Source organism: Belonocnema kinseyi, chromosome 4 (genome assembly GCF_010883055.1).
Source record: "Belonocnema kinseyi isolate 2016_QV_RU_SX_M_011 chromosome 4, B_treatae_v1, whole genome shotgun sequence".
In the NCBI taxonomy this organism is placed as follows: Eukaryota; Metazoa; Arthropoda; class Insecta; order Hymenoptera; family Cynipidae; genus Belonocnema; species Belonocnema kinseyi.
The window spans coordinates 119,604,630-119,617,369 of record NC_046660.1 but is presented as its reverse complement, the minus strand read 5'-3'; the positions used below and the strand labels follow the sequence as shown (position 1 = coordinate 119,617,369).

At 33.7% G+C, this 12,740-nt stretch overlaps 1 protein-coding gene across 2 annotated transcripts in view; it reads left to right on the top strand.

Annotated features, from left to right (window-relative positions):
* LOC117172133 (eukaryotic peptide chain release factor GTP-binding subunit ERF3A) overlaps positions 1–11,663 on the top strand; it is a 16,076-nt gene extending 4,413 nt beyond the window's left edge. For both annotated transcript variants that reach the window (XM_033359930.1, XM_033359929.1), the window contains exons 4-7: positions 46–508; positions 599–905; positions 1,096–1,528; positions 9,173–11,663. In XM_033359930.1, the coding sequence (XP_033215821.1) occupies positions 46–508; positions 599–905; positions 1,096–1,528; positions 9,173–9,216 (1,247 nt within the window). In that variant the 3' untranslated portion in view covers positions 9,217–11,663. The remainder of the gene's footprint in view (positions 1–45; positions 509–598; positions 906–1,095; positions 1,529–9,172) is intronic.
* Positions 11,664–12,740: the final 1,077 nt, after the last annotated feature.

Below are 12,740 nucleotides of genomic sequence, written 5' to 3'. Positions count from 1 at the left end.
TTCTATACATAATTTTGATTTTAATCACTGCTTATTGTAAACAAGATGCTGGAAAGTCGACCATTGGGGGTCAGATCATGGCTCTGACGGGAATGGTTGACAAAAGAACATTGGAGAAGTATGAAAGAGAAGCCAAGGAGAGAAGCAGAGAAACCTGGTATCTCAGCTGGGCACTCGACACCAACTCGGAAGAGCGGGAAAAGGGAAAGACAGTTGAGGTAGGCAGAGCCTATTTTGAAACTGAGAGAAAACATTTCACTATCTTAGACGCGCCAGGACACAAAAGTTTCGTACCAAATATGATCGGTGGAGCGGCGCAAGCGGATCTCGCCGTTTTGGTTATCTCTGCGCGAAAAGGCGAATTTGAAACTGGTTTCGATAGAGGTGGCCAAACCAGAGAGCACGCTATGTTGGCTAAAACAGCTGGTGTTAAACATTTGGTTGTATTAGTAAATAAAATGGACGACCCAACCGTAGAATGGGATGAGGCGAGATACAACGAGTGTAGGTGTGTATCTAAGTCAAAACTTCGTATTCGTATTTATAACAATATGAAGTGTGTAGCTGAAGATGTAATTAATTTGAACCTGATTTTCAGAGACAAAATATTACCTTACCTACGTAAGTTAGGCTTCAATCCAGCAAAGGATTTGACGTTTATGCCAGTCTCCGGTCAGCTTGGCATAGGTTTGAAGGATCCTATTCCTGACAGTCTTTGCACTTGGTATTCGGGCCCGCCTTTCATACCCTTCATAGATTCCCTTCCCTCTTTAAATCGAAAAAGTAATGGTCCATTTATAATGCCCATCGTTGATAAGTACAAGGATATGGGAACAGTAGTTATGGGCAAAGTTGAAGCTGGAGAAGCAAAGAAAGGACAGTCTCTTCTTGTCATGCCGAATAGGGTAAGCTTTTTATCCTTATTTGGTATCTCGAAAATGGTTTTATCTCTCATTGTATGATTAATGTGCTGGTATTGGTGTAAACTTGAGCAATTTCTATAACTTTACCTGAAAAAAAAAGCATTACAATTATTCGGTCTCAAGAAAATTAAATTATTAAGTAGTACATCGAATTTTTATTAATTGTTTTTAGACGGCAGTAACGGTTGATCAATTGTGGTCTGATGATGAAGAAGTCACTTCGGTGGGACCAGGAGAGAATGTAAAAATAAAATTAAAGGGCATAGAAGAAGAAGATGTGAGTCCCGGCTTTGTTCTCTGCGATAGTAACAATCCAATCAAGACGGGCAAAGTTTTCGATGCACAAGTAGTAATCTTAGAACATAAAAGCATTATCTGTGCGGGATACAGTGCTGTGATGCACATACATTGTGCCGCTGAGGAAGTAACCGTGAGGGCACTCATTTGTCTGGTAGACAAGAAAACTGGCGACAAAAGTAAGACGAGACCAAGGTTCGTCAAACAAGATCAAGTGGCAATAATGAGAATCGAATGTGCGGGAGTTATTTGCCTTGAAAAGTTCAAACTGTTTCAACAAATGGGACGGTTCACCCTCAGGGACGAAAGTAAGTATTCCGTACTCAAATTGTTTTTTTAGGGGAATTCGGAATTTATATAAGATCGTTGATCGGATCGTAGAATATAATATAAAATTACAGTGAAACTCTTCTATAGCGTCGACTTTGGGGCTGACGGTGGGTGGGAACTAACACATTATATCCAGCTCTGCTTTTGTTTGTTCACGTTTGAGTGGTAGCCGCGGATCCCGCGCAGCTCCTGATACACCTGTCTGCGGCGCGGTGTCAATTCTCGGAAGAGCTATAGAAGGGAGGGGTATTAAACAGTTTCACTGTATTTAATGACAGTATACTATGTGATACAAGTGCGAAAAAGCGGACTTTCGACAAATTTGTTGACGTTGGTTTGAGCCGTAGATGAGTGCTGCATGCAGTATGAACTGGTAGGAAGTGCTGCTAACTTTACAACCTTCTAAAACCCCCGCTTTTTCGCACGGTTTACAATAATTTTTGTAAAATGTGCATAATAGTATATTGTGCACTTCGTGAGGAAGAAAAGTGAATCTCCTTTCTACCATGGTGCATTTTTTAGGATTACATTGTTTTTAGTAATTTATATATAGATATAAATTTATTGGGTATATATAGCCGATTATATAAAATTATTATTTAAAAATTACAAAATCAGTTAAATAATAATTCTATACAACAATATAAGTTTGGAAAAACTGCCGAAGCAACCGCTCGAACCACTTACAATTCTTACTTAAAATCCATGGAAGAGAGAAGTGGAGCACGTCTTAGGTGAGGGCACCTCATCAGACTTCTCTACATATTGCGAGTTTCTTAGTCCTTCCTCATAGAGACCTTTTTAAATTTTGAAATTAACCTTATGTAGCCAGAATTTTTAACGCTCATGCGTGCTGAACTCATTAATCTTGACAGGCAGTCTTGGGAACCGAGAATTTTCTATTTTGTAAATGTTTCAAGCTAGGACAGTGTTCTTTGTATGACCCTGAACGTATTGCCAGGTAAGTAATAATCCCTTGAAAATGGCGAACTGAATTTTCTTTAACACTGCTTTTTTATTTTATTGAAAAAATCGAACTGTGATACAAATAGACTTATTCCATATACAGAGAAACTCTAAGCTGATTTTTTCATACGGAATAATTGTAACTTGATTCTTTATTTGGACTTATCTGTACTTGATTGTATATAGCATACAAGAGTCGGCATAAGTATAGTCTAAGAGTAAATGAAAAATGACTCATAAGGTGCTTCAACCGACTGGGCGGTTGTTACCTGACATATTTTACCGAATAATCTTAAGTGATTATGTTGGATGATATAGAGACTTTTTTCGGAAAATGTTATTTTTGGTTTAATCGCAGAGGATAACCTGGAGACCCCATGCAAGAACAACAGCGCAAAGTCTGGCGCGGTGGGGGAAGCCCCTGGCCGTTAAACATTCAAAGTTGAAATTTTAATGTTTGAAATATTGATTCTTATAGAAAATATAATGCCGCATATTTGTCTACTATTCAAAAAAGTTTTATCTTTTATCATTTCTGAAAAAATCGTAAACAATCTGTTTTTTTTTTAATCAAAAACTCGTGCTTACTGCTATGGTTGTTGGATTAAGCTTAAGGAAAATATGCTCTTAAAGTATTCTTGAAACGGCTATCAGATAAACATTTTATATTTTTGTCTGTAACAAAATAACCAATTGAGCGGTTGGGTGCAAAGTATAATGAAATTTAAATTTCGCGCATTCGTTTTTAGCGCCACCTGACAGCGGTGGTCAGAATCACCTCTGAGCCATGCTTGAGAATTTGAGGTAAACACGCCTCTCATTGTCATGTTTCGCTGGTGCAATTACAATTGCCTTTTTAATGATTAATCTATTTATTATAATCGACCATATAATAAATAAGTTATTCTCCTTATTTTGACCGCCACCCTCTCCTGCCTATATTCCGAAAGAGCGAAACAGAATATCCTTATTTGGCCAAAATTGTATGTCGAAATAAGCTACCGTCGGCTATTTCGCCGTACTTGTATGTCGAAATAAGCTACAGTTGGCTATTTCGAAACGGCGAAATAGTCGCAGCCTTGAATTTTTGTCAAAAAAGCTGACTTTTTATGAAAGTACTTACATTTTCAACAAAATAATTAAACTTGTAACCAAATAGTAGAATTTTAAACCAAAAAGAGATCATTTCTGAACCAAAAATATAATATAATAGTCATATAATGACTAGCAAAATAGTATAATTTTCAAAAATAATTAAATTTTCAAACAAAAGTTCGTATATTTTTGTTGCTAAATTCATCTGTGTTGGTTAAAAATTCTACTATGTGGTCGAAGCTGCTGTAGTTCCCAAACTAAGAATGAGACATATTTTGCATCGTTCAACACAGCAGGCCCCGAAGAGATCTCTCGATGTTTGATGGATAAAAATAAGTATTTGTGATTGGAGTAAAATTGATTTTTAATTGGTGCGTCTGGTCCAAATCTTTGGTTGAGGGCAATTAATGTCGAATTTAAACAAAAATAATCGAGTACCTCTTATTTTCGAGTCCCTCTGTAATTTCAAATGTAAATGTAATTTAGCATACTTTTCAAATCGATTTTTGCTGCAACTACCCTACCGAAAGAAATCTCTGAGTATATTCTAAAGATTCTCTAGGGTCAGAGAAGCTCAGAGAAATTTTTCGCAGGCACTCAGGTGGATGTATTCAAAGGTCCAGGTAGTTCTTTTAAATGTTTTAAAGGCTTTAAAATGTCCTTTCCGACATTGAAATGGAAATAAGATCATAAATAAAAAACAGAGAGGCTGAAATTGAAATAAGAATTCGATCAGAAATAACAAGCAGAGGGGCTATATCAATAGAGTAGCCCACATTCAAGGGTCCTTTGTTAAGCTTTCGGATTAAAATTTAGAAGTAGATTAGAAACTGCCGACTACTGCAAATAACTCTGCCCGCCCGGTACGTGACAAATACAAAATGAATATTATATTACTGTCGCACCACTCTTAAAAGGACCACTAAATGGCCTTGAAAAGGACCCAAATCTTTCAAATCGCTATTTCGCTTGAGAATACTCAGAGATTTCTATCGGTAGGGTACCCAGTTTCGTTTTTTAGTATGGATTCATTTTTCTTTTGTCAACGTTCCTTAAATGGGTTTAAACGCATTGCTATTTTTTAATATATACTTATAAAGCTTATAAACAACATAACGTTGTACGTGTAAACTTAACTTCGAATTAAATAAAAACTTTAAGACTATCATGCTGACAGTCCTAACACTTTTGTTCTTTTAACCACTTATAAAAAATGATACAAAATTTTACCTTATTAAACAATCTCATGATTTATTTATAAAAAAAAAACTCACGATATGTTCCAACACATGACTTATCTCCTAACCCAACTTTTGTGCCTACAAATGTTACGAATCAAGAATTAGGATTTCCATTCGTTTTTTAGTGCGTAAATGCCTACCCGTATCGCACTGTTTTATCTATCGAGCAGATTAGTTACGTGACTAGATTGGGATTGACTTTCGATATTCGAGTTTCGACCTTACGAAAAATGCAAGTAGGCCGTTCTTGCACACAAAAGCTCAGTTATTTTCTACGCTATTGCATAACTCGGTCCACATAATTTTTGAGCGCTTAGTTTATCGAGTGAACTCTGTGCATATTAAAACTTTCTGTGGAGAAGTTGTTAAAAAAAGTAAACAGAACATTTCCTTTAACTGCTTTTTCAAATAAATTAATGGGTGAAGAACTATGAAGGCAGGTCAGACATTGTTTACATTTCTTATGGTTCCATTGTGGAGAGGGGGGAGGGGGTGAGTGGCTGATAATTCGTTACGTAATTTAAGTACGGTCCTTTAAATGTAAAGCAGGTCACACAGGAGAATACGTATATTAAGGTGTCTACTTTGCTTTAATAAAAGGAAATTCGGGATTTTAAAAAAATCAGGAATTGTCCTTGACTTTATTTTCAATGCGGAAAGTTTATTTCATTTTCTTATACAGTACCTTCCCATATATATTTATGTGTCTGTGTAAATTTATGTAAATTAGACATGTAACATTTAGTTTATTGTTAATGAGTTAATGGACTAAAACTAGGAACTTAAGGGCATGTGATACTTAGAAAATTGTCGATTTTACCAGTTTTAGGTTCCCCCGGCACGAACACTTTTTTTTGTGTTTTTTTTTTATCAACAAATTTTCAATATTGCTAACAACGTGCGTGTATATTTCGAGGTTATGTGTGTTACAATTCACCCGAGTGTTACTTCCAAACTACACAATATTTTGGCTGAAAACTTTGGACTTACAACTAAATATAGTAACTAATCTCCCGGAACCATCCTTGTTTGCAGGCAATCAAAAAAGTTTATTTCATAAATAATTTCCGGATTATCGGAAAGGCAGAGGTGAAAAACGACGTAACCTCAAAATAATGCACATGCATAAAATTTGTATACAGCACAATAAATTTTTTTGTTATTATCCCTCAAGAAAGAGTCCAGGGACGTCCGTTATCATATTTTATAGCATCTCCGAATTCAGTTTTTAAAAATTTTCATTTTTGTGGAAAAAAAGCCGGGGAAACTGTAAGTATCACATGCCCTTAATAACATTTGATAAAAAAGTAATTGTTAGAGAGCGGATTAGAGTCACTGTGAAATTCTCTGCCGAGCGCCGCTCAGCTCGCACGCGGATAATGCCGGCTAGACCATAATTTGTTTTTAATAATTTCGAATTGTAAGCGTTTGAAATTTAAGAAATCTGTATTCAATAATTTGCAGTTGAAAACGTTCCAATTCAAAATATTATAGATAGGTAAACTTTTGAAAAAATAACAATATTTCGAATGGAAGAAAAAGAAATGAATTTGTATCATTTCATATAGTGTCCTCGAAAAATAAAATTTTAAACAATAGTTTTCAAAATTCAAAACCTTCAAACTTAAACAATTTTATTTTGAATTGAAGAATCTCGAACTCAATGATTTCAGATTAAAAGTCAAAAGTGTGCAATTTCAAAACGTTAAAAATTGAATATATTCCGACAAGAATGTTCCAAAATAGATCATTCAAAATTTAGAGCAATGAAAATCGTATTATTTCTAATCAATAGCATTCCAAATTGAATAATTAAAAAGTGAAAACTTTTGAATTTTAATCAATTTAAATTCGAAACGATTAAAATTATTAAAAACTTAATTAAATATTTTAAAGTAAAAGCTTCTGAAATTCTAGAAACCTACATTTTTATTTAAGTGAAAAAATTATGATTGTACTTAAAAATTAATTAGTAAAATGTTTCTAAAATTACAAAATAATCTCACATTTATTTTCATCGTTCAAAATGGAAATTTTTTCAATTCTGAACCTCTAAAATTGAATTATTCTAAAAAAAAACGTTCGAAATCAAAAGTAATTTTAAATGGGAAATATTAAAAAATAAAACTTGTACTCATATTTAACGCACACGCTACACCAATTTTATTTCCTTTGCTCTTTTTAATTGTTTAGAAGTATGAACCTTTTTACAGTTTCACATCACTTTCTTTTATCTGCAGAAAAATTATTATATACCAATTTTGTAGCCTTTTAAGGTTCCAGTAAGTGTTTCACAAATTCTAATGTATACAGATTTTTAGTATATTGCAATTATTATATTGTTCACTTGTAAAAACTACAAATACACGAGGCCAACTCAAAAATCAAGGTGGTCAATTAAGACGATTAATACCAGAGTGGTCGTTTTAAACTTACATTTTGAGTTTTTTTTACATTGAGGTAGAGAGTTTTACCTGTTGAACACGAATTTGATATTAGTTTTTCTTTGAAACCACCAAAATATCTTTTCCTGAAGTTAAAAGACTTGTACTATAAACACGATGTTGTTAGTTTTCCTTGGAAACGCCGGAAATATTGTTTTGTATGTTTTGTTTTATCAATAAAATAACTAACTACAAAAATGAGTTTCCCGAGGTTCTATAGGAAAAAAATAAACATCACAATATTTTGTGTACATCACGTAAACATCTAAAAAAGAAATACTTTATTCACTTTCTTCTACATAAACGCGTGACATAGATATAAGACCCCCTGAAAAGCGAGTGATACAAAGCCTGCTGAAATATTATTATTTGCGAACACCACCACACTGAAATATTAAGAGTAATCTAATTTTTCTGTGGATACATATTAAAAAAGAATTAAGATATATAAATAAAAACAGGGTTAAACAACAACAACAGGGTCCCAGTGGCGCAACTGCCATCTAAAAATTAATACCGACTCCCAGTAGATAGTAGGTAGATAGGATCCCGGTAAATCACACCTACAATCACAGCCAAGTAGATGATAGCCACGCAGTCGTATGTTTTCACGGCCAACGATATTAATAATATCACAACTCACTTTTCAGACGGGCCTATAGTCTCAGAAAATACTGATTTCAATTAAAATATCGTAAATCACTCTGGTGGTTAGACAAGTCCTCTCGTGGAGCTCAATGTTCGTAAAGACGACTGGAAAAACCATGGCCGAAGGCCAGGTTTTAACAACTCGTCCTGAAACCATTGATCTCCCCGTAAATATATGTCTAACACTCATTGTAGTGTAATATACTGTCATTTCCGTTTGTTCTATTACATTTATAAAAGATTCTGTACAGGGTCTCGCACAACAGTAAACTTCGAAATTAAATTCGCAACGACGAACAATGGAATTATTTGAAAAAATAACTAATGCAATTTTCTTTGTGTGTAAATGATTTGAATTCCTTAAAATTATCTCGTAATTTAAAAAATATTTTTAAAAAACTTAATTTAAGCTTATGTTTGAAAAAACTTGTTTGTATCAGAACGAGAATGAGAAGCTCTCATTATCATTTTCGCCACATAGTTCGTTGTTACTATTTCTTCGTGCTACTCATGAATTCTACCTTAAAGTGCTTTACATCAGTGGCCGGCAAACTTTTTGCTCAGTTTTCAGGTATGGTCAGGCCAGCCCCTACTTAATTTTTTCTACTACTTTTCGGTATATTCATGGACCTCAGTGTGAGTGAGCTTACTCCAGGAGGGGTCTTTTGTCTACAGGCATGTCAAAGTAAGGAACTTTAAAAACTTATAATTTTTCAGCTAGCGATTTGAAAATAGCATAACCAGCATCTACGAATTTTGTCCATTCCAATGATATATTACTTGCCTAAAAAAGTTGAATATTTGACGGAGTTTAATATCAAGAAAGTTCAGCCTAATATTCAATTTAATACTAAATACTTCTCAATTTTTGAACTTTTATAGACAAATTACATGTCGGAAAAATACGCAGATTCCAAATATATTACTTTCAAATCACTGATTGCAAAATTAAGAATTTGTTAATCTCAAATTTGTTCCCATTTTTCAACAAAGGACCCATGAAAAAAAGGATGGTTTGCCCGAGCTCGCAGGTAGCTGACCAGAAAGTAGGTCGTTGGTCAGCCCGGTCAGGGTAGCCTGACTTGGTCAGGGGCATGCCGACCACTGCTTTACATAATACTTGGACGGTCCATTTAATTGTATTTACATATTAATATAATACATACATCTTTGATATGAATAAATTTTGTATTGAACTTGAATTAATTAATCTTTGTCTTGATTTCAGATAAAACAATTGCCATCGGCAAGGTGCTGAAAGTGGTCGAGTAAGTTTGCTCAAAGTCGACTGCTGATCAAAAAGCAAGCTCTTAATCTGTGAAGGAAAAAAAGCAACGATAGCAAGCCGATCTTACGACACGCGAAACTATCTCAAGAAATACGTGTGACGCATTGAGTAACTATTAAAAAAAACCTCATAGACACATGTACACACGCATGCGCGCGTTTGCACTTCCATACACGACTACACACCGATTTTTACATGAGACGTTTTTTGAAAAATAAGCAGAGAGATATAAGGGAAATATATATAAATATATATATTATATACGAAGAAAAAGCTATATAACAATCTAAGTGCAAGTCATTTTTGATTACGACGGAGATAAATCAGTCGCCGATTAAAGATTGCACAGTTTTTCTAGGAAAAGGACACTCGATTTCAAATGTTAAGATATCGCGACAAACGGTTAACGATAATCTAGTAACAAAGTCTTCGATAACGCGGAGGAGATATTTTTTTCTTTAAAAATACGCGAGATAAATAAGAAATAATGAATACTGATAAAAGAAAGAGCAGCGTTTAAATGAATATTATTATTATTGTATTATTTTTAGTTATCATGAAATTGGTGGTTTAACGAGGGAGAAATACCGAAAACGTATCGAGGAAACACGTAGTTTGTGTTACACGGCAATTTATAACTACGAAATGATTACTATTACTAATTAATATTATTATTGTACTGTTTCTTATTTTATTATCATTAAAAACAAATCTACAGCAAGTTTCATCTTGATTTTTATCGAAGTCTTCAGTTTGTTTCAAGTCGTTGTTTAACAGTGTATAGATTGTTTTAAACATGAATGAATTTTTAATTTCGATGAAATAACGTTATTAAAGCCGATATTAGCTAGGTATGTGCAAACGGTACTAAGTTCAGGTACAAGAATGCCATTTATTTACAGAATGGTAGGCTTGGCAAACGCGAGGAAACTTTTATTTTGCGTCGCATTGAAATGGAGACTGTAAAACACGGATGTCCACTTATTTGTTGCAAGTTTCGGGTTCTACATTACTTTCTTCTGCTTTGCGAAGTGTTCTGTAAGCAAAAGAGCAGCGGGAATCATTCTCTTAAAGAAATGCAACTTTTGTAATATTCACCCGTTTACAATATTTCAGAAATGAGACAGGGAAACAGATGTTCGAAGAAGCTGGAAATCTACTTGTAAAATATAAAGATTGGCAACGAGCCCATTGTTATTATATAATATTATTGATTAAAGTAATAGTATTGGTTAATGATTATGAAATGTCAGTGGGATCCAAGAAAGTTAACGTAATAACACGGGAGTCTCACGGGAACTGGCGTATATTTGAGATTATTTTTCTAAACAAAAAGTTGAATTCTGATGCATTGAAGATAATATATGGATTTCAATTTGTAAATTATTTACGGCATATTTAATTCTAGAGCTTTCAAATTTGATTGCCTTCAATTCGAAGGCTGCTTGATCTAATGTAATTTTATTTTTATTTAATCTTATGCTTTAGTTTCTTGGAAAATTGTAAAATGCTGTAATATAGGAATGTACTTTTGAAAGCTTTCAGATAACGTGACAAGAAATTATATAAATTAAATAAAATTGAATATAAAGATTCCCAGGCGATTGAGCGTGTACCACAGATTAGAGCGGTTTTCCTCATTTTAGATGTCGTTGCGTTTAATTTTGAATTGTTCGATTGTCATTTTCTTAATAGTCCAAACGATGCACAGTAGATATTGAAATTTTGTCTAAATTGTTATCAAGCTGAAAGTCGGTCGAAATTTCCTACTATTGCAATATCGTAATTTAAATCGTAATATAGAATTTTCGAGTGTTAACACTTAAAATAGTTTAAATCAGATTTTTAATATGTTTAATATTAATAAGTTTAGCATTGCGATTTAAATTACGACCATTTAAGAAAAATGACGATATCCATGTTCGTATCTCTATAATTTCATATGGAACCGATATCCAACGCCCATAAACGGTTAGGAAAAAGATTGATATGAACAATTAAGCAGTACTGGAGAAAATTGGACAAAAGTTCGAAAGAGTGTTAAAGAGCCCACCTTACAAGTTTTCTAAATGTCAAAAGAAAACCTTCACACATTTCATGCTTTTGTTACAATTTGAGAAAAATTTAAAAGTATGATTTCACCTATAATTATTTTGTAAGCAATAAACATTAATTAAATTTTTTCTTGAGTCGAACAATGATAAATAATAGTGATTCAAAAATGTCTATGCGTTTTATTCGATACTTTTTACAATCAAAGTGCCCAAAAATGTTATCCTAACCGGTCAACTGAATGCTGACGACAGCCCATGATATAAGTCAGCTTAGTATACCATAAATTTCATTTTTTGGAAAAAAGTATGGCTTTAGTAAATTAGGAAGAGATTTTTATGAGCATCCGGTTACGGTGTCGATGGGATTCTTACACAGTTGCTGAATGTATTATAAATCTTCGGATGTTCTTTACATGGATTCATGCGTCTAAAAGCGATAAGGCTGACTCGCTTTGTAAGCAAATGTTAAAACTAAGTTGCTACAAAAAGGCATGAATCATGCTGAATTAATAATTTTTAAAATATCTTTCACGAAGAAATAGTGAGGAGTGATATCTCCAAGGCGTGAATGCGTCTCTTATTGGAGCGGTTCTGCGCGCAGCCAGGATATCAAGTGTTTCATGGCTGTCGTGTGACAGCGCTATTGTGGTTCTCCCAATAAGTAAAAGAATCCAAGACCACTTCTTGTTTACGGAGATACTACTCCTTACTATTCCTTGTATTGAGACAGCGTTGTGCGCTTGTTCTTCTTTTGTTCTCACTTTTTTATAAGAGAGAGAGAGAGAGAGAGACAGATCTGTTCATATAACATTTAGAAAAAAATACATGACGGATAGTAAAACAAAAAAGAGTTAAATTATTTAAGAGTATAGATGCATAAAAATAATGTTTGTTGCGCTATCGGCATTTCGTTAATAAACTCGAAACGAACAAATTTGGACGACACATTTTCATATTGTCAATAAAAAATGTATAAGGACAGATTTTTTATGATAAATGAACTATCTTCTCACCCCTTTTATTACTTTCACTATGTTTGCGTATTTCATCAAGAAACGAATATTATGTGCGATATTATTTTAAATAAATTGAAAAGGTGCAGAGCCGAGTACTTACGGAACACCTCCAATTTGTTCGTTATATATACATAATGATACTATTTTATCGACGATGTCTACTCAGACATCAAAAAAAACTTTGTTACTTCTTTTGATTTTGCAACAGATTCGTGGCATGCGTAGAGAGCGTTTATGAATCACGTGTTTAGTTCTTAACTAATTTTCGGCCTCCAGAGTTTGACATTTGTGCTGACTCCCCCTCCTCATCTGTTCTCACATGACGTTAGACGAAATTTTACAGAAAATGACGGGGATCCTCTAAAAGGATTTTTTAAAACCGTTGAGTGCATCAAGTGAACCTAACCTGTTTTTAAGTTTAATGTAAGGTTTTATTTA